This window comes from Dipodomys merriami, unplaced genomic scaffold (genome assembly GCF_024711535.1).
Source record: "Dipodomys merriami isolate MVZ:Mamm:240054 unplaced genomic scaffold, mDipMer1.0.p SCAF_137, whole genome shotgun sequence".
NCBI lineage: Eukaryota > Metazoa > Chordata > Mammalia > Rodentia > Heteromyidae > Dipodomys > Dipodomys merriami.
Window position 1 is genome coordinate 3,071,039 of NW_027202682.1, and position 22,703 is coordinate 3,093,741.

Below are 22,703 nucleotides of genomic sequence, written 5' to 3' on the forward strand. Positions count from 1 at the left end.
CTACCTCACCATTCCCACTCTATTGGAGGAAAAGCAGGAGACCATGGTTTATGAAATAAAAGGCCAAGTTTATTGTGTGTTCTTTCTAGGATTCACCTGCCATTCCTTGTTTCATTTTCTTTTCTCCTTTTGGTGGTACTTGAGTTGAAGTCAGGGCTTTCTACTTGTCATGTAGGAACGTGTTGTACTGCTTGAGCCAGGCCTCGTGGTGGGCCTGGAAACACAGTTCTCATCTCCACCTCCTGATAGCAAGGATTAGAAATGTGAACAAGCCTACCCAGCCTCACCTGCCATTCTTTATGCAGGGCAAGGCAATCCTTCCCTCATGAATATGAAGAGTGGTCTACTGAGAGTGTCTATATAGTACATGTTGCTAACAATCAATGAACCAGCAACATCGGTCTCTCATCATTCTCACTGAAAATGGACACAAATTGTAATTTCAAGGCTTTGTCGGGGCTGCAGGAGACATACTGCAGAGTGGACGAGGAGGCTAATCTACCCATTCCTTAGATTTCTTCAAACAAGAAGGCAAGATTACAGCAACATGTTAGAAGGGGACCACTGAACAGTTGTGAGGACTCACACTGTGCCCAAGCTCTAGTCTACACTGGAGATGACCCTGAAGCACTGATGTGTGTCCTTGAGGGATTCAGAGCTGGGAAACCTATGATCTCCTTTGGAGATTACCGCCACCTCTCTATAGAGCTTGGCCCTTGCAGGCATCCTGAGCAGACCATTTCAAATCTTAATGTGTACCCTAGAATTTGCTAAAAATGTAAATTATAATACAGAAGGACAGGTCCAAATGTCTACATTTCTAACAAACAACCTAGAATCACCTTTGTGGCCTGAATACTCCATTCTGAGTTAGCAAGAACCTCACCGGGTCTGGTTGAGGAACTTGGACACATGCCACACAGGTATCAGGACTGATGGCAAAAAAGTTCTAAGATTTCAACAACTGAGTATTTCTATAAAAGATGCTTAACTTAGGATCAGTCATCACAGAGCTTGTAGAAAACAGTTTGAAGAAAATTTAAAATGTCAACATAAGCCAAAAAGAAACCATTTTTGAGTTTTATTTTAGCAATAAAGGTGATTTGGAAGATTGTCTCAATAGTACTTTAACTTCAATTATAGGAGTTAAAAATAATATAGGATGTGTGCCAACCAATGAGTTGTACACGAGACAGTCATGCCAAAAAGCTGAGCTGTGTGCTGGCCCAGTGCCGAGTGCCAACAGCAGGTGCGGGTGGCCTTCAGCAGTACACTGTGGTCTTTAGAAGCTCACTCCAGCCTACCTCATTTGCACAGGTACCTCTGAGTCCAATCAGATCCGCTTCTCACAGACTATGTGTTATGCCAACATTGTTACTGCTGCCTAAAATGTTCTTCCATAGCTATTAGGTTTCAATTGAGCTCCATCCAGCCCTACCTTTCTCTATGAAGTAGTCCAGGCACATGTTTGTTCTCCTCCCAAGGATTGCCAAAAGCACTGACCTCATTAGATCCTTTCAGTGAGCCATCACCTCAGTGTCTTGTTAAGTTTCTGAGACAGGATCTCACCGTGGTATAAGCTAGGCACTAGGATCGCAGGGACATGCATCACATTTCACCACATTATTTGGATGCATATGTCATTTGCCTCTAGAATCTAACCTTAAGTTATAGAGGATCAGATCACATTTGTCTCTCAGTTCATAAACCAAAGTGCACACATTATAAGCACAATTTGGTTTAGGAGAAAAAAAAATTACAGAAAGACTATTGCTAAAAATGCCCTCACTTATTACTCCATACTCAGAAAAGTACAGGTCTAGAGTCAAATATCACACGCAAGGCTTAAATGTAATTTAAGAAGCACTTAAGCTAGGTGTTTGTGGCTCATATTAGTAATCCTAGCTACTCAGGATGCTGAGATTTGAGGATTGCAGTTAACAGTCCAGGCAGGAAAGTCCAATTAACTAGTTGATAACTGATAATTATCGTTAATTAAGTAGTGGAAAGAAAAGCTGGACTAGGAGCATGGCTCAAGTAGCAGAGTGCCAGCTGTGAATAGGAAAAGTCAAGTGGAACACAAGGACCTAGATCAATCAAGCCTCCAGTATCAGCATTAAAAAAGAGGGGGGAAAACAGTTGCAACATTTAAAAAGAGCTGTCGGACCTGTTGGCTCTTGTCATTAACTTTATATGCCCAGGAGGCTGAAATTCAAGGATCACAGTTTGAACCCAAACTGGGCAAAAAAGCTTGTGAAACTTTTATTTCCAAGTAACAAGCAAAAAGTTAGAGGTGAAGGTGTGGCAAAACAAACAAACAAAAAAACCCTTGAGCAAAAAAGCCAAGTAAGAGCACAAGCCCAGAGTTTAAGAATTGACATAAATAAATAAATAAATCTTCAATTTTTCTCATTAAAAAACTACCAAAACCTTTTGCAGAGTACATATGAGCCTCCGCTGTAACATTTGCTATCGAATCACCCTGGAAACACTTCACAATATGACTAGTAGAGAGACTGTGGTTTACCACTTGAGAGGGCATGCATCAAATCAGTTTTCCTAATACTCAGGCAGTTACAAAGATGTTAAGAAAAACAAACCACACACATTTCTTTCTTTTTAAAAACAAAACCACGTAAGTATTTCTTCTTCCCTTTTTTCTTTTTTTTTCTTCTGGTGCCCCTGAGCTTCAGTTTGCTCAAGGCTAACAATCTACCATGTGAGCTACAGTCCCACTTCCAGCATTTTTTGTAGTTTATTTGGAGATAAAAAGTCTCAGGAACCTTTCTTTCTGCCCAGGCTGGCTTCAAACTGCAATTCTCAGATCTCATTTTCCTGAGTAGCTAGGATTATAGGTGTGAGCAACTAGTGCCCAGCTTAGAGAAATATATTTTTAAAAGGAGAAATCACAGAAGTTTAGAACTTTCCTAGCAATATATACCAATCACAAAAGAACTCAAAATCTTCGTGCACTCAAATTAAAAAACTAACATCCTAGCTTATTATTTAAGAAATTAATATTGTACAAGTACAAACTTGACAATGAAATCACAATAAATTAAACCACCGCCATACATTTTTTAGAAGTTTTACAGTAATTTGGAGAAAAGTAGTCAGTATGCCACCAGAACTATTACCATCCCAAATAAACTGGCTCCAGAAGACTTAGTCTTCTAGAACTTTATTTATATAAAAGATGTCTGGGAAAATTTATGTACTAAAGTACAATTTTTGGTCAAAGAATAATATAACTGATTCAGGAAACTAAGTTTTAAAAGAAACTTACTGTGATGGGGGGAGTATGGCTCATATGGTAGAATGCCTGCCTTGCAAACACGAGGCTGTGAGTACTGCCAAAAAGAAACTTACTGGGACTCCTGTGTAGGGAGGAAGAGTAAAAGACCCCCGCGCCCTAGATTTCTCTCAATACAGACAAGGACAGCTCCCAGTGACAGCTTCAAGGGAGGGGAGCTGGACATGTAAGAGGAGACCGTGGAGCCAGCACCGGCTCCACTCCATGACCTTCTCAGATCAGGGTTCCCATCTCTCCCTGTGCCACTCACAGCCAGCCAGGAAAAAAAGCAGCATGTGTTCCCAAGGCTGCAGGTGGAGACCCTGAGGATGATGATGAAGAAGTACGAGGAATGTAAACTCAGAACACAACTGTGGAGGAGAAAAGCTGGCATAGATGAGATGGAGGAAGATGAGGAAGACCGTGCCATGAGCCCGAAGGGCTCCTCCTAGCTATCCAAACGAGGAACACTCCCAGAGACCACTGACATGATAGAAAACGGCCTTAAAAAGAAGAGATACTCAGTTTTCTTATTGCTTTGATGCCTACAAACGGTAAGGATTCATGGGGGCCTCCCAAATGAACAGACATTGGTGTAGAACCGATCATTCTAAGGGTTACACAGACGACTCAGAAGACAACAAAACAATGGGAATGAGCAGATGTGCCAGTCCTCGAGCAGAGACTCTCAACGGAAGTGGAACAGGTCTGGGAACTGCATCTCTGAGTAGGAGGAAGAAAGTTCATAAATGTCTCTCCATGTGGGAATCTTATACTGACCAACCTAACCGACAGAGCCTTCACTATTTGTTTGGAGGGATATCTAATGCAAAAGAAGTACTGTTTCACCTTCCCGTATCACTGCCACTGTAAGTGACACAGCATTCAACTCCTCATACTTGGTAACTGTGAGAAAAAAAACCCATCTTCATATCTGCTATTTGATGCACTGCACTCCAAGTGCATGCATACAAGGTAGGGCCAGGGAGGAGGGTAAATTAGAGCTCAACATGGATGTGGCCATCAGCTTCACTAACGGGTGGGTTATCTACAGGTTGAGCTTGGCTGTACCTGGATCTCTGCCTGCACTGCCTTACTACTGCCCTTTGCAGCTGGTAACCCCAAGCTTCTCTGCCCCCGTGCTCACTTACTTTGTTGGTTTCGCTTGTCACTGGCATTTTTCAAAGGGAGGCAAACAGGACAGTCATGTCGTGTGCAGTTCTTCCAATGAGAGATGATTTGTCGTGAAGATGCACAATGGGCAACTATGACCAGAAAAACAACGAGATGTTATTTTTCTATCCAAATCGTCACACTTTCAATTACACCTAAATTATAATGCCAGATTCCATAAGAAAATGGTAACAAGTGTAACCATAACACAATACAGGCATCTTCAACTTACAGATTGCTTTCCAAAAAGTTTGTAAGTTGACTGTCAAAAACTCCAAACAGAAAACTTCCCATAGAGGCAATGTTATGAATGATGGGTGATTAAGATTTAGCCCACAAACAAAATAAAACTATTCAACCTGAAATACAGAACTGAAAAGTAAAACAAATATAGTTCTGCAATGTCAGTATTTAAAATAAAAACATTGAGTTGTATTTAAAGATGAAAGCATCTAAATACTTCAGTTGAAGAAATGTGGATAGAGAAGCAAATGAGAAGTCTGTGGAAATTTGGAAGGAGACCCTTAAGTGTTTATGATAAAGTGCTGGAGAGGATAATCAAGGCTCCAGCTATTCCCAGTCTTCATCTTCGAAGTCTAACCTTACCTGTTCCAACCTACTCATGATCAGGATTACTCTTGGGACTCACAAGTGACACAATGGGAGAAAGACAAGGTAGAGTTTACCCCAAGGTTTAGGAAACAAGAAAGAAGAGAAGGCAAGAAGATAAAGATGACAGAAAAGGCACAGCTGTTCATGTGAACAGTTCACCTCATTCAGTGTAACTGAGGCGTCTGGGAAAAGGGGTAAAGGGAACACATGATGTGCCTTGGGATGAAACGGTGCACACAGTCTCCCATGTCACTGCCAGTCACCCAGGACAACTTGCTGTCATTGGAGTAGCCTCAAGATGTAGGGCAGAGAAGCAGAGCAGTGGGCAGCAGCAGGTCTGAGTCCATGAACAAGACAGATGCTAGGTTCAGAGAAGGGCATGTGCCTGTCTGTACATGTGCTAGTCACTGCCCCAAAGGAAATCACAATCTAGATATTTACAACCAGGAGTGTTCAAGAAGAGATAGTCTTCCATGACAGGAAAAGAACACAGGCCCTAGCCTTATTCAGAAGAAATCTAAGTTATTAGAAAACCAAACTGCCTTTCTCGTTAGCAGGTGAGCCTTCCACAGGCAACTGAGTGTCAGGTGGTGGGTGCAAGAGCAACATGTTCTAGGCCACACCAGAAAGGGGTCAGTACAGAAGGGTGCACAGCCTGTGACCACAACAAGAACAAAGGCACATTCTACCCTGACCATGGCCACTAGTTCAGAAAAGAGCACTTACCTTGGCAGGCTTTCCCAGCCTGACAATGTGTCATATGATTCAAAACATTTTTCATGGTTCGACAATGTGGGAGAGAGCAGGCCCGAACCTCTCCATTTGCTTGTTCTCGTCTCTGACATTTATGAGCATGAAGCAGTAGAACCAGCTGCTGCTGTATCAGTTTGCGTTTTTCAGGATCTGCAGTAGGACCTGTTGCAATTGCTTGTGTGGGTACAATTCCCACTGATGTTTGCATCTGTGACTAAAAAGAAAAAAAACAACAAAAAAACCTTAGTAAGCTTTTAAAACTTGAATTTACCAGAGCTCCTTCAGCTTAGTTTCTTCAGTGGTGCCTAGAACACATACACAGTAATTTCACTGTGGTCACTGCCTCTCCTAAGAGAGTACAACACTGTCCTCAACACATCCACCTAGTGCAATTTTAAGATTATCATGTCTTAAGAAAGGTCAAGCGCCAGGACTGGCAAAATAAATAAATAAATAAACAAGTAAGAGGGCTAGGAAGGTGGCTCAGTGGTAGAATGCCTGCCTAGCATGCATGAAGCCCTGGGTTCCATTCCTCAGTACTGCATACACAGACAAAGCCAGAAGTGGCTCTGTGGTTCAAGTGGTGGAGCGCTAGCCTTGAGCACAGAGAGGCTCAGGAACAGTGCCCAGGCCCCAAATTCAAGCCCCAGAACTGGCAAAAAAAAAAAAAAAAAAAAAAATCCTCCTCTGATAACAGCTAATACCTATCATATTCTGAATTGGTTTGTTTTTGTCTTTATGAGAACTCAGGACATGTACGTGTATGTGTAGAAAAGCCAGGTGACTTTGCTTAGAAGCACATTAGAAGCCTGAGTATAACTCTAAGTACAACCCAATTTCTAGCTGAAGTACGTCTGAGGTTTCACAGTTGACAAAAAAAAAAAAAAAAAGATTGCCCACCTATAAACCTGAGATTCTGAACTGGGCAGACTAGATGAGGCCCAGGAGAAACAAATTGCTGGGGTACATACTGAGATACACCACAGCATGAGCCCTGCAACTCACATGCCACCCTGAGAGGACTAGCACGCACGGCTCACCATTCGAATGCCATCAGTCACTGCCCATTGTGGCAGGACACAGAAGACAACCCCAGACAACCCTCTCCAGTCAGAACAGCCCTGTACCATCCATACTCTCTTCCCTTATAAAAACACTGATCAGCTGCTGATGGGGTTGGTCCAAAACATCAACTTCAGAATTCTGATACATGATCAAAACAAGTGATAACATTGCTCTCATAAGGCCTTTTAAATAAATAACACACCTGGTAAACCTCCTGCATTATAGCTTTAGGAGTGGTCAAGTTTTCAGCACAGTTAATTTTTCTTTAAAAAAAAAAAAAGCCCACATGAGCTGCGTATCTGAAATAATCTTGAAAGAGAACCTAGAGACGAAGCCTGTGTGATGGAGAAACGTTCTCAAAGACTCCCCACTTCCAAGCAGCAATCTGTTCCAGTGGCTCAGCAAGACGATGCCGCCGGTTACCAGGTTGTCTGTCTTTGGAAGGAACCGCCAATACACAGCCATTCCCTGCCACTCTCTTGACTTCTTTTTCCCTCTGGTAGCAGTGCTTCAACTGAGAGAACTCATACTTGGTTGGCTTGCTTGCTCACAGCTGGTACTCCACCACTTCAGCCATGTCTCCAGTATTTTGCTGGCTAATTTGAGAGGGAATCTCATGGATTTTTCTGCTCAGGCTGGCTTCAAACTGTGATCCTCCAGGTTTCAGCTTCCTGAGTAGTGTGTATTATGGGCACAAGGCACCAGCATGCAGCTTCTACTCTCCTAACTATGCATTCCTGCACACACACATCCCTCCTCAAAGATACCTATGTATCTCATATCTAATCTACACAAAGGCAATTCAATTTCTGCTTCCCTAAAAATCTGCTCCTCCTTCATCAATAAAAATAATTTTAAAATTCTTGCTCCCACATTAAGCTGTCCTAGAAACTGTATAGAGAACTCATATTTATTAAAGTACTCAACAGAGACAAGTAAATCAGCATACATACTATATATATGTCATTAAATCTAGGATTTGACTGAGAAGTGAGACGCTCATGAAAAAGTGCATCTGAGAATCATGAAAAATTATATGATGACAATTCTTTTTTAAAAGTATTTTTATTTAATGACTTTGTTGTTGTTGTTGTTTATATGGTACTGAGTAATCGAACTCAGGGCCTCATGCACGCTAAGCAAGTACTCCTAAGCCACTTTCCCAGCCCATATGACAATTCTAACAAACCTCAAAGTCTGTATAAAGTAAAAGAGGACAAATAAAATGGTCAAAGGTAAAGTGTAACAAGATACACCTGAAAATTTAAGAAAATGTATATTTGCTTTTGGATATATCCTCAGGAATAATTCTATTTCCAAAGAAGCTTAGCCCTCTCAGAGCCCCACCAGCATAACCTAGGAATAATGGCATCAATACTGGACGTGACCGTGGAGACATAATCCAAAGGTCTCCACACATGCCTCAGTGGAAGACAGTTCTTCCAAGGCTAACCTGCACGTTCTGACGTTCTGATATCCTCTTGGTCTTGGCACTCTAATTCCTCTGATCCCAAGGTTCCCTCTCCAGTGTTTTACTCTTCTGCTGTCCTCCTTGCCAGCTCCTCCTCTTCCTTTTTTCCCTACTCACCCTAGCTGGCTTGTCTGTCTAGTGTTCTGCCTAGAATTAATACCCCACAGCTCTCACTACACTGTCTCATAAGCTGCTGATTTCCAAATGGCCAATGCCTACTCATATACCCATTCACGTGTCTACCATGTCTCCTTGGGCATCCATAAGCATCTAAGCACTGTCCTAGAGTGCAGTCTATCATACCCTTTCCTTTGTTCCCTCCCCTAAGGCTTCTCTCTCCTCCACAGCTCAGTAAGGGTTTTTTTCATTAGATTATCCCCTCACCATACACATTTGCTTTGGTGAGCCACATCCAGGCCACTAGTGCGTCTCCATAATACTGCAGTGCACATTCCTTTCTCAATCCTCTCTCTACACATGAGCCAGAAGAACAAGCTTTGATGTAAAGACTGCAGCTCAAGGCTGGCAGAGTGGCTCAAATGATAGACTACCTGCCTAGCAAGTATTCAAACCCCAACACTGAAGACAAAAAAAAAAAAAAATCAGGCTCTGATGCTGGCAGAATTGTTTGAGTATAGAGTACATGCTTAGTAGTAAAAAGCCTTCGGTTCAACCCCTAATACTAGAGATAGCCAGCCAGCTAGCTTAATTTCTAGCAAGCCAATGGCCCTCTTTCCATCCAAGTTGCATACCTGCTTAAGATAATCCCTGCTTGGCCTCTGTCTTCTCTCAAGAGTCACATTCAAAGCCAAGAACTGGTGGCTTAGACCTGTAATCCTAGCCACTCAGGAGGCTGAGACCTGAGGATCACATTTTGAAGTCATCCAGGATAGAAAAGTTCGTAAGACTCATCTACAATTAGCTAGTAAAAAGCTGGAAGTGGAGTTGCAACTTTAGTGGTAGAGCTTTTTCCGCCTTGAGCAAAAAGTCAATTTAGAGTTAGAGGCCTGAGTTCAAGCGCCATTACTGTGATTTGTTTTCTTGGGGGGGGGGGGGGAGGGAGTCAGTGGTAGGCCTGAACTCTGGGCCTGGGCACTGTCCCTCACCTCTTCAGCTCAAGGCTAGTGCTCTACCACTTGAGCCACAGGGCCACTTCTGGTTTTCTGGTGGTTAACTAGAGACAAGAGTCTCATAGACATTCCTGTCTGGGCTGGCTTCGTACCATGATCCTCAGATCTTAGCCCCCTGAGTAGCTAGAGTTATGGGTATGAGCCACTGGCCTGGCTTATACAGACCTTCTTGAGCAGTTTTCTAATTATTCATCATTGCTGCACATCTCCAATTTCATAAAAAGGGACAAGCTCACCATTACTCACACCTACGTTCTAGGCTCTTCTCCAAATCCTGGGCACATGGAAGGGTCCCACAAGTATGACAAATTAATTAATTAAGTGGGCAACTGCAACCCTTCCCTTTTTCAATGCTACCTGACAATGTTAGACTCATACAGAAACCAGGTGGAGCTCATAGTCCATCGCCACACAGATTCAGTCTATGAAGAGCTAAACCTAGGTACCAGATAATTCAGCATCCGTCATGACTTGAATTGTTTGGTACCAAATCCAGTTGACTTCCAAAGATTACCCTCAGAAGCATGAAAGAAAATGTTAAGTCCAAGCCATTCTATATTCCTTGATCCATGAAATAGACCTAGTTTTTCAGTAGCTTCTTCTCATCATGCAAAAATCTGCAGATTTCAAGAGGCCAAATATAATAGAGAAAATTCAAGGAAGATCACAAAACACAATCAAGGAATTGCAAACAAGCTGTGTAAACACAGGCTAGGGGGACATTCCCAGCAGACTCAGGGCTGCTAAAGCATGACATCCAGATGTAATTAAAAAGCAATTTGCAGGAAAGATGTTACAAACCAGACCTCAATTTCCTCATCTCTGAAATGGGAGCTGTAATGATGGCTCTCAAGAGAATGCTACAGAAATACAGTACAATGCAGGATTTCGATGTGCTTTGGAAGAAGCCTGGCACCCTGGGAGTTGGTCAGTCTGGCCTCCAGTGGGTCACTGAAGTATGTTCTCAGACCACGCTGGCTCACAGACAACATTCACACACATACAAGCCCACCTACTCTGTGCCCTACAGAGCAAACAATGGATGCAAAAGACCCAGTTTTCCTTCTAAAAGCATTGTGGACTTCCCCCAAGCCCCAAGCAGAGCAGTGCAGCTCCTGTTGACAAGTACACTCTTCAGTTTTCCGTGATCCTAAGAAAACACAGAATACTAATTTGATTTCCCTGTGAGATTCCAGAAGACCAAAGGATGAGCCACTATTGATACTGCTTCCCTGAACTTTCTCTGGAGCAGTAGTTCCCATGAGGGGGTGGGGGAGAGAAGGGGAGAGACTATTATGTCCCAGGGGACATATGTCAAAATCTAAAAACATTTTGGATTGTAACAAGGATAGGAAGATGTTTCTGTCCAGTTTGGGCATATTATGCCCAGTAAGTTCAAGCCACTGGAACAGCACTCAAGACTGGCAAGAGGTACCTCGAACAGAGGAATTCTTTCACTCGGATGAGAATGTGAACCAAAGAGGCACTTAAAAGACAATAGGGGCATCATGATTCAAAGCCAGCCTGGGCAGGAAAGTCCATGAGACTCATCTCCAATTAACCACCAAAAAACCGGAAGTGGAGCTGTGGCTCAAGTGGTAGAGTACTTGACTTGAGCTGAAGAGCTCAGGGATGGTGCCCAGGCCAAGAGTTCAAGCCTCATGACAAGGGGGGAGGGTGTGTGTGTGAAAGGGGAGGGAAGGAGGGAGGGAGGGAGAGAGAGAAAGAGAGAGGGAGAGAGAGGGGGGAAGAAGGGAGAGAGAGAGAGAGAGAGAGAGAGAGAGAGAGACAGAGAGAGAGAGAGAGAGAGAGAGAGAGAGAGAGAGAGAGAGAGAGAGAGAGAGAGAGAGAGAGAGAGAGAAGGGCAGAAAACACTGAGAGATTCTCTGAGTATAAAGCATGGGACATCTTCAAAAAACTCAAATGCTGTCACCTAAAGCCTAAATGTACTCTTGGGTTGCTGAGCAGGCACAGGTAATAAATATTGTCCAGCTCTGGTGTCCACAACACTATCCTCTCAAGTGAGGACTGGAAAAGCAAGAAATACCAACCATGTAGGTACCAGGTCCTAATTCCCTGAAGGCCAACACCATTCCCAGAACCCAGGCCTGAGCTGTGAGGGAAAGGATAATCATGGCAACCAAAAGCTAGCAGAAAAGGGAATGGAGCCTGGGGTGTAGGGGGTCATCATTAGAAATAAACAACAGTAAAATCTTCAGTGGCTTTGATACTCCTGGAGGATGAGGGTAAAGACACCTTCTGATTCTATCCTATTAGAGAGAAAAAAAAAAAATTCATCTCTACTTCCCAACAGCTTCAGAACATTGGAGATTGTAAACATGCATCTCTTAGTTTTGATGTAGTAAGTGCAAAGGCCAGAGAAGATGTAGACAGAGGAAGCAGAATGAAGAACACAGAAGAATCCTCTGAACACTTCAAAATGAAAAGTTTTAAAACAACAAAAGGAAAACAAGACAAAAAAAATCCTGCTGGGTGCTGGTGGTTCACACCTGTAATCCTAACCACTCAGGAGGCTGAGCTCTGAGGATCACAGTTCAAAGTCAGTCATGGCAGGAAAGTCAGTGAGACTCTTTATCTCCAACGAACCACCAGAAAAAATGGAAGTGGTGCTGTGGTTCAAGTGGTAGAGGATAAGCCTTAAGCTGAAGAGCTGAGGGACAGCATCCAGGCCTAGAGTTCAAGTCCCATGACCGACTTCTTAAATTACTACTGCAGAAGTATGTGCATGGCAAACAAAGTCTAGCTGCTAGCAACAGCACAGGGAAAAGGAGTAGATTTTTAGAGACTGACCAATCACCACATGCACATCATACATTCAGTAGATGGGGTTGTAGTGAGGATGGACAGAAAAGGCAATAACCCTCAATATTCTAAATTAACAGAGTTCTACTTCGTGGCATAAAAGATCCTTTGTCACATTAACATCTCAGATGGGTCCACAGACTTCTTGTTTCACAGGTCAGAACTCTTAGTGAGAGAATGAAGGCATAATCATCTCTCAACTCTGATGACACTCGTCTCATCAGCTCAACACAGTCCTTGCAAGACAAAGGTCTTTCTTTTGACTGTAACGTTGACAGCTTCAACACACTAACAGTAAGGATAAGAAAAGTCAGCACCACTGGTTTTAAAGGTGTGGAAAGATGAAACAACTCATCCATTCTCTCCTTCAAGGAGAGTTAAGTTAGCCTTCTGTTGTAAAGCTTATTTAGAGAGGTGCTGGTAAGAAATATGGATTATCTTCCTATCACCCAATGACATACTTTCAGTCAAGAATGTCACTGAAGCCGGGCGCTGGTGGCTCACGCCTGTAATCCTAGCTACTCAGGAGGCTGAGATCTGAGGATCGCGGTTCAAAGCCAGCCCGGGCAAGAGAGACCGTGAGACTCCTATCTCCAATAAACCACCAGAAAACCGGAAGTGGCGCTGTAGCTCAAGTGGTAGAGCGCTCGCCTTGAGCTGAAGAGCTGAGGGACAGCGCCCAGGCCCAGAGTTCAGGCCCCATGACCGCCAAAAAAAAAAAAAAAAAAAAAAAAAGAATGTCACTGAAAGCACAATTAAAGCGGTGTGTCAAAGCCCCCACCAGGAGCTTCAGCACTGAGAGCCAAGGATAACTTACCATATTTGGCACATTGGTGACTGAAGTATTCTTGATATCTGTAGGGAAGGCAGGCAAACTATTAACCAGGCTTTGTTTGCTGGGTAACTGAGGGTTCACTCCAGTGGCTCCCATTTGCTGCCCTCCAGTTTGACTAAAGGGTTGTCCAAATGGACTTGTGTTACCAGTCATTCCCATCTGAAAGAAAAACAGCAAAGATTAGCTGACATGACACCATCTTATTACATAAAAGGGCCTCAGAAATGCTCACATGATCCACTGACATAAAACAATGATGTTTTGTGGACCCATCTTCAGTGATAAAGCTTACAAGCAGTTCACAGTCAGAACTGTGAGAAGGCAAGGTGGGCAGCAGGCTAGTAACTGTTCTACATGCTAGACGCCATCCCAGAAGCCGCAGCCACGTTCCCTGCCCCAGGCCCTCATACCCAAAAAGGTCCTTCCAGAAACACTGACCACGGGGAACTCCTTCAACTTAATCCTCAATAACTGCAGAAATGCTTTGTTTCTTTCAAGTTCTCCATCAGATCTGAACAAGTTTCCATTAGTTCCAAACATACAGTAAGAATACTGGCATTGAATAACTTTTCTCTCTGGGATTTGCTTTGAATAGCTTAGCAAGGCAGGTAGTTGTGGTGAGAGGTGAAATGAAGGGGGACTGTTAGCATGCTGGTAATTACCAACCACACAACAGTTAAGTATTCAGTGAATGTACAACCTTTAATATTACACATACCATATTAATATTACACTATTAGAATATTAGAAATTCCCTTTAATAAAGCTTGTCTTTATTAAAGTGGAGGACTGGGATAGTGGTTCATGCCTGTAATCTTAGCTATACAGGAGGCTGAGATTTGAGATCACAGTTCAAAGCCAGCCCAGGCAGGAAAGTCTATGAGACTCTTATCTCCAATTAGCCACCAAAGAGCCAGAATTGGAGATGTGGCTCAAGTGATAGAGCACTAACTTACGCAGAAAAGCTCAGAGTGAGTGCCTAGGCCCTGAGTTCAAGGCCCAGGACACACACACACACAGACACATCCCCCCTCCCCCAAATTAAAGTGAAATAAAATATACGGTAAAGAGAAATTTCGGAAAGCGAAACCCTAGGCTCTACCTCCACAAGGGCAGCCACAGAGCCCTCCCAGTTTCCTTAGATCCTCTCAGTTACAACCTCAAGTACATGTGTGAGAATCCCTAATACGATGTCCTGATGTTTATCTGTCTCCTTTGGGGAGGAAAAAAGAGAAACTAAAGGTCTGAGTGCCTACCTGTATTTTTCCCCCCAAAGTTGAAATACTCAACTGGTTGCCTTTACATTTCTGGGATCTTGTTCAATTTGATGTTTATCTGGAAGAAGAACTCTGGCTAGGGAAAACCTCCAGAGCTGAGTTTCCATTCCAGGTATCACCATGGACCAAGAATACAGCTCAGTGTGAGAATGTTTACCTAGCTTGCATAAGGCCCTGGGTTCAATTTCCAGCACTGCATGTATGTGCATGCACACACCAAGTTCTACATAAGTAAGCAGGACCTCCGTTAGCAACTGCCACACCAGGGTGCCTACTCTGAGTAACTTACATCCTTGCCATAGACTCAATCATCTCTTCTGAAAGGTGAATGTATTCAGTGAGATAGATCAAATGATTCTGTCAGCTCTAAAAGTCTAGGCTGTAAAGAAATCAATGTGTAATGAACTAAACTCCATTTCTGCTGAAATGCCAGTATAAAAACAAAACTAAAGTAGCATGATCAGAAAGGTCTTCCCCGCTGCATTCTCATACACGTGGCATCTTCACAGATAAGGCCTTCCACTTTTCTAAAAGTAAGCCCATTCTAGCCATCACTATTACCCTATGTGCTCTGCATGAGCTTAAACTGACCACAAGCCTTCATTAAACCCATGAATGAGATTCAATTTTTGTGGTTAGGAGATTTTTAATCAAGGCAAAAGGTAACTGAGTAAATATGATTGCATTTCTGATTCCCAACTTAGTTCCTTGAATTGTAATTTAAAAACCAACAACTCAAAAGGGGTTAGGATATAGCTCAAATGGTAGAGTACCTGCTTAAAAAGTACAGGATCCAGGGCTGGGAATATGGCTTAGTGGTAGAGTGCTTGCCTAGCATGCATGAAATCCTGAGTTTGATTCCTCAGTACCACATACACAGAAAAAACCATAAGTGGTGCTGCGGCTCAAGTGGTAGAGTGCTAGCCTTAAGCACAAGAAGCTCAGGGACAGTGCCCAGGCCCTGACTTCAAGCCCCAGAATGACCACCCCCTCCCCTCCAAAAAAGAGCCAGGTACCTGTGGCTCAAACCTATTATCCCACCTACTCAGAAGACAGAGATCAGGATCATTGTTTGAGTCTAGGCCAGGCAAAAAGGTCCCAAGACCCCATCTCAAATACCAGCTGAGGGCTGGGAAGGTGGCTCAGTGGTAGAGCGCTTGCCTTGCATGCTCGAGGCCCTGGGTTCGATTCCTCAGCACCACATAAGCAAAAAGAAAAAAGCCGGAAGTGGCGCTGTGGCTCAAGTGGTAGAGCGCTAGCCTTGAGCTGAAGAGCTGAGGGACAGTGCCCAGGCCCAGAGTTCAGGACCCACGACCGGACCCAAAAAAAAAAAAAAAAAAAATACCAGCTGAGTATGGGAGCATATATCTGTCACCCCAGATGCTTAGAAATATACATAGGAGGACTGTAGCATAAACATGAAACACAATCTCAAAAGTAACTAAAGCAAAATGGGAAGCTGGGGATGTGGCTAGTTAAAATGAGGCCAAAGAGGCCCACACAGGCCATCAAAGGACCACCATCACCCATATCCAGGGAGGCCAAACTGTCTCTGGGAGACTGGGTAGAACTCACGGGCCACACTCTAGCCCTCAGCTATAGTTTTTATGTTAAGCTATTTGTTTCCATAATTTACCTTTCTCCCCACCCCCACCCCCCAGGTCCCAGTACTAGGACTCAGCTTGGGTGATGTCCCTGAGATCTGTTTGCTCAAAGCTAGTGCTCTACCACTTAAGCCACAGTGGTACTTCCTGCTTAATTAGACATAAGAGTTTCACGGACTTTACTGCCTGGGTTGGCTTTGAACCACAGTCCTCAGATCTCAGCATCCTGAGTAGCTAGGATTACAGGTGTGAGCCCTAGTTCTCCACTATTAGTTTACATTTCTGAGCGCTAATTCTTTATTCTCCATGGATCAAATTCAGCACCTGCAGTCTGTAAGTCTATGTGAATACACATATTTTATAGCACCATGCTCAAAATGAAACAGTGAAATCAAGATTTCTATAATGCATAAAAACCTACTTTGGGGGCTGGGAAGGTGGCTCAGTGGTAGAGTGATTTGCCTAGCATGCATGAAGACCTGGGTTTGATTCTTCAGCACCACATACACAGAAAAAGACAGAAGTGGTGTTGTGGATCAAGTGGTAGAATGCTAACCTTGAGCAAAAGCAGCTCAGGGACAGTAACTAGGCCCTGAGTTCAAGCCCCAGAACTGGCAAAAACAAAAAACAAAAAACAAAAAAACCCCAACAAACCTACTTAGTTCTTTCAATTTCCCACGTTTCTTGATAGTAATCTAGTAAATGTGGATATCAGGATTTTTGAAGGATGCTAGAAAATGAACCTCCAAGTAATCTTCTCAGTAAAATTCTAAAAGCAGAACAGATATGAAATAGGAACTGTTTAGTGATGATCAAATTTATTTAGGAGCAAATTAAAATCTATGGAATTGCTGATAATCTACCTCATTCACTAACAGTCCATATGTTAAAATGTGCTCTTATTCTGTCCTTATTAGCTACTCTTTTAAGCATTTAAGTCAAGTTCAATCTCAGAAAATAGAAGTTACTACATCAAAAACCAAAAAAGAGCTAGGTGCTGGTGGCTCTCACCTGTAATCCCAGCTACTCAGGAGGCTGAGATCTGGGGGATCACATTCAAAGCCAGGCAAGCAGAAAAGGTTGAGACTCCATCTCCAATGAACCAGCAAAATGGCAGAATGGAGACATGGCTATATTGGCAGGGCGCCAACCATGAGCAACAAAACCCAGCAAGAGTAGAAATCTCTGCATACAAGCCCCAGTACTATGCAACACACAGTATAAAGGAGAATCAAAAAAGGAGACACATGGGCTGGGAAAGTGGCTCAGTGGTAGAGTGTTTGCCTTGCATGCATGAGGCCCTGGGTTCTATTTCTCAGCACCACATAAGCAGAAAAAAAAAAAAGCCGGAAGTGGTGCTGTGGCTCAAGTGTTAGAATGCTAGCCTTGAGCTGAAGAGCTGAGGGACAGCCCCCAGACCCAGAGTTCAGGCCCCACGACTGAAAAAAAGGAGACTCAGCGAGCACTGGTGGCTCACACCTGTAATCCTAGCTACTTTGGAGGCTGAGAACTGAGGATCACAGTTCAAAGCCAGCCCCAGTGGCTCACGCCATTAAGCCTAGTTATTAAGGAGGCTGAGATCTGAAGATCTCGGTTCAAAGCCAGCCCGGGCAGGAAAGTCCATGAGCCTCTTATCTCCAATTAACCACCAGAAAATCAGAAGTGCATTGTGGCTTAAGTGGTAGAGTGCTAGTCTTGAACAGAAGAGCTGAGAGACAGTGCCTAGGTGCAGAGTTCAAGTACCATGACTGACAAGATGGGCGGGGGAGGGGGAGAACTCTCCCCAAATTAAATGCATTAAATAATGCCTTAAAGTTCTACTAGGTTTTCCTATGAAAAAGCATTGTAATCAAGTTTGTCAATCAGTCTTTCAAGAACCTTCCTCCCAAATGTACGCATTATCCTGCCCATGTAATTGTAACTCCTCTGTACAGTATGTTCACAAATAAAATAAAATTAAGTTAAAAAAAAAAAAAAGAACCTTCCTCCCTCTTTTGTCCTCTCCCTTTCTGTGTCTGCTGTGTCTCTCTTCATTGGGAGAATGAAGAAAGTTCCTATGATTAAAGAAGGAACACAGTAGATAAGGACACACTACATAAGGAGAGAAATTCAAGCTCTAGACTTGAGTCTAGCCACCCTCAGGGACAGAGGTTCAGTATCGCTCTTAGGAAGGCCTAAGTATTAACCTTGTAGGCTGAGGGAGGTCCATACCAGCACCCCTGATAGGAAGTACCTGCCACAAACTCTGGTGGTTTGCTCAGCCGTCAGTTAAAGCCACTCGGGCCCTGAGCTGTCTGGCACATGGACGACAGCCACCAAAAGAGCGGAAGAGTATGGTGCTTCTATTTTGACAGCCACCGTTACCGATAATGAAAAGTACAAGGCACTCCACAACCCACAGCACTGTCTGCCAGAGCATATTTCTATGACATATCCAGAATCTATGCTGGAAACAAAACCAGGAAAAAGATCTTGCCTTTTGTCAACATTCATCTACTCTGGGGGCTGGGAAGGTGGTTCAGTGGTAGAGCGCTTGCCTTGCATGCCTGAGGCCCTGGGTTCTATTCCTCAGCACCACATAAGCCAAAAAAAAAAAAAAAAAAAAATTCGTCTACTCTGTATCCTCAGCACAGAGCAGGAGTTTAGTATTAAGAAGGAACTAAATAAATGAGTACTCCAAGAAATCACCACCCTACACAGACCTTAGAAACAAGAGTCACCCATATACTAGCCCTGAGGTAAAAGACCATCAAAGAATGTAGTGACAAGTCACCGAGGCCAAGAGAAAATGCTACAGAGGGCCAGTGGCCTGCAGGGCACCAGGGGAAACAGCACCTTTCTATCTGTTAAACTTCCAAGTATCTGGGGCTGGGAAGGTGGCTCAGTGGTAGAGCGCTTGCCTTACATGCATGAGGCCCTGGGTTCAATTCCTCAGCACCACATAAGCAAAAAGAAAAAAGCGGGAAGTGGCGCTGTGGCTCAAGTGGTAGAGCCCTAGCCTTGAGCTGAAGAGCTGAGGGACAGCGCCCAGGCCCAGAGTTCAGGCCCCATGACTGGACCCCCCCCCAAAAAAAAAAAAAAGAAAAAAGAAAAAACTTCCAAGTATCTAAGTTACTATGCAGAATATACAGGCAGTCCAAATGTCCATGCAGAAAGGCTGAGCAGAACAAGATTATATTATCTTAGAGTTGATTTTTTTCCTTTTCTTTCTTTACTTTTTTGGTGCTAGACCTAGGGCTTGAACAAGGCCTATGTATTGTACCTGAGCTTTTGTGCTTAAGGCTTAGTGCTCTACCGCTTGTGCCACAGCTCCACTTCTGGCTTTTTGGTGGCTGACTGGAAATAAGAGTCTCATGGACTTTCCTGCCCATGCTGGCTTTGAACCTCAGATTTCAGCTTCCTGATTACCTAAGATCACAGGCGAGAGCCACTGGCACCTGGCTTTAGAGACAGTTTCACTTTTGATTATAGCATAGATAGAAGTGCAGCTTGACTCTGAGCCTTTGGCTTTAGTGCAAGGCCTCAACCATGTCCTAACCTAAAGCCTCTCAACTAGGCTTTGAAAAATTCTGGTTCAAATGGACCGCCATGATGACTCTCATTCACTAGCAATGAGCCACATATTCTTGCATGTCAGTAAGATGCAGGCTAAGAAGTGAGGCCCCACAGGGGCAGACAGGATGCCAATGGGGCAAAACGCTGAGCAGGATTGCCTGGGTAGTTAGTAGGGACAGGAGAGGTTGACGCTGACACCTGTGGAAAATGCTGTATGATAGACATTTTTGAGGGGAAAACGCATTATCTGATTGTCAAAGAAAGTCCAAAGGGGGACCTAAGACTTGTAAAGATAAAGAACACCTTCCACTGGGGAAGGAAATGCTGTTGGGGAAGAATACGCTTGTCTCTGAACCCACTCAACCTCACAACAACAACAAAAAGACCTTGTACAGTCTGCTTTCAGAGATTCCAATAACAAGTGAAAACTACAACACAAATGGATTCCTCTGATTTTCATTTCCAGATGACTACTTAAAATGAGTATTTATGGGAAGGATTGGACCCAGCCAACACTCAATGGAACATACCACGAGACCAGCAGGAGGAAGAGGAAGACAAGTAGATGTATATGCTGCCACCTAGGAGTAGGAGGGTCTTAGAAAATGCTTCCAATAGCAGCAAACACTGAGTGTGATGTGGTTTTGATGAGCCCACTAAGAGCATAATTTTTTCAAAAGCTGACTTCTTCCGTTTTTTTCACACTCTGACGTAACTCTTAAAACCACATATACAGGGCTGGGAAGGTGGCTCAGTGGTAGAGCGCTTGCCTTGCATGCTCGAGGCCCTGGGTTCGATTCCTCAGCACCACATAAGCAAAAAGAAAAAAGCCGGAAGTGGCGCTGTGGCTCATAGTGGTAGAGCGCTAGCCTTGAGCTGAAGAGCTGAGGGACAGCGCCCAGGCCCAGAGTTCAGGCCCCACGACCGGACCCAAAAAAAAAAAAAAAAAAAACCACATATACAGAAGCCGGGCGCTGGTGGCTCACACCTGTAATCCTAGCTACTCAGGAGGCTGAGATCTGAGGATCGCAGTTCAAAGCCAGCCCGGGCAGGAGAGACCGTGAGACTCCTATCTCCAATAAACCACCAGAAAACTGGAAGTGGCGCTGTGGCTCAAGTGGTAGAGCACTAGCCTTGAGCTGAAGGGCTGAAGGACAGCGCCCAGGCCCAGAGTTCAAGCCCCAGGACTGACCAAAAAAAAAAAAAAAACCACATATACATCTGAGTGTTCAGAAGAAACAGGGTCAGAAAACATACAGAAAAGAAAATCTTCAACAATCATCTTGGTACTTAGGCTTGGCACACGTGCAAGTCCAGAGTATTAGTTAAAGCTTATCATTTCATGGAGGAGGAAACAATCACCCAGAATCCTCAGGCAAGTAACAGATCAGCTAGGAACTCATTCTAAGCTGGGTTCTAGTGGCCCTAGCATATAATCCTAGCTACTCAAGAGGCTGAGACTTGGAGGAGTGCAGTGTGAAGCCAGCCAAGACAGACACATCTTGGAGATTCTTATCTGTAATTAAACAGCAAAAGCAGAACTGGAAGTTTGGCTCAAGTGTTAGGAGTAGCAGTCTGAGTGAAAAAGCCAAGTCCCATTATTAAAAACAAAAACAAAAAACAAAGCAAAGTAAAACAAAACAAAAACTATCCAACTCCAGGAAAAGGAAAAGGCACGCCTATAAACAGATATAGAAGGATGACAGACTGGTACAAGGCCAAAAACACAAAGCCTTACCTGAAACATTCTGGAGCAGTAAGGGCTGGAGGACATGGTTCAAGTGTTGGAGCGCTTGCCTAGCCAGGATGAGGCCCTGAGCTCAGAACCCCAGTAACCCTCCTCCCACACACACCTGTCTTTGAAGCGCTATATAACAGGTACAGGGAACGTTCCCTGAACAAGACTCATTACCTCCTTGTTGAGCCTTCAAGCATACTTGATTCAAATAAGTACCACTGGACAGATACATGCTCTGTGCACAAAAGTAGCCAGTCCACCTAGTGCGTGACTTTGGAAAAACAAAACAAAACAAAAAGTCCTACTAGAGAGGCAGTACAACTTCGTGGCCAGGTGTGGGTATATATTTAACTCATAATGGTGGCTCTGTTACTTGCTAGCTGTATGATCTTGAAAAAATTTATACCTCTCTGTCTTGATCTTACCATCTATAAAATGGGAATAATAGCTTCTCCTCTTAGAGCTGTATGAGAACCAGCCAAACTCACATACACGAAGCATCATGAAGAGCAGGCACGTAAGACCATGCTATGAGTGTCCTCTACTTCATTATTACAATTATTCTCAGGCTTTACACTGTTTTCTTCCTAAGTATGCTTGGGCAACAATGAGGTGGAGCGGCTAACAGACACAGGCTGGCAGCAAGAGGACAACAGAACCACTGCCTGGGATATGAGGCCGATTCAAAGACATAAAGAACCCTGACAGAGATCAGCTCAGGGTCTGGTCTGTTACTTGTAAAAATTCTCTGAATAGACAATAATTTTAAAACTGTCAGATAATCACAAACATTCCAGTTTTCATCCGAATTTGTTTTTATCTTTAAAAACAAATAAGCTCAGACAGGTATGTAAGAGTCTTAGAGGGGAGAGGGCTAAGAGGTAAAAACGGAGACAAACATATGGTCATTAAATACAGCCTATATACATGGAAAAAATAGAAGAATAAAACTTGTTGAAATTGTTTTAAGAAAGGGAAGTAGGAGAGTGGAGAGTGACAGGAGGAGTAAGGTTGGTCAGGATGATACTTGATGATGCACACAGACCTGTGTGGAAATGTCACAAGGAAGCCCCTTTTGTACAACTCATATATGCTAATGAAAGAGAAGCTCAGAATGTTCATTTCAGATTTACAGTGCATCGTAAGCACTTGGGAGCGGTGGTTCACACCTGAGAGTCCAATACTGGGAATGTGAGGTGGAAAGAGAACAGGTTTAAGGCCAACCTAGGTTTCACAGTGACATCCTGTCTTTTTTAAACAAAACAAAAAACTCGATATGGTGATGCAGGCCTGTAATCTCATCTTCTCAGGAATGGGAGCCAGAAGAATAGTGAGTCCATGGAGAGCCAAGGCAAAAGTATTAAAACAGTTATAC

General features: G+C 43.6%; 1 protein-coding gene across 1 annotated transcript in view; it reads right to left on the minus strand.

Annotated features, from left to right (window-relative positions):
• LOC138825499 (histone lysine acetyltransferase CREBBP-like) overlaps positions 1 to 22,703 on the minus strand; it is a 130,790-nt gene that overhangs the window by 61,432 nt on the left and 46,655 nt on the right. The window contains exons 3-5 of the mRNA XM_070020143.1: positions 13,137 to 13,313; positions 5,804 to 6,044; positions 4,444 to 4,557 (exon numbers count right to left, since the gene is read on the minus strand). Coding sequence (XP_069876244.1) covers positions 4,444 to 4,557; positions 5,804 to 6,044; positions 13,137 to 13,313 — 532 coding nt within the window. The remainder of the gene's footprint in view (positions 1 to 4,443; positions 4,558 to 5,803; positions 6,045 to 13,136; positions 13,314 to 22,703) is intronic.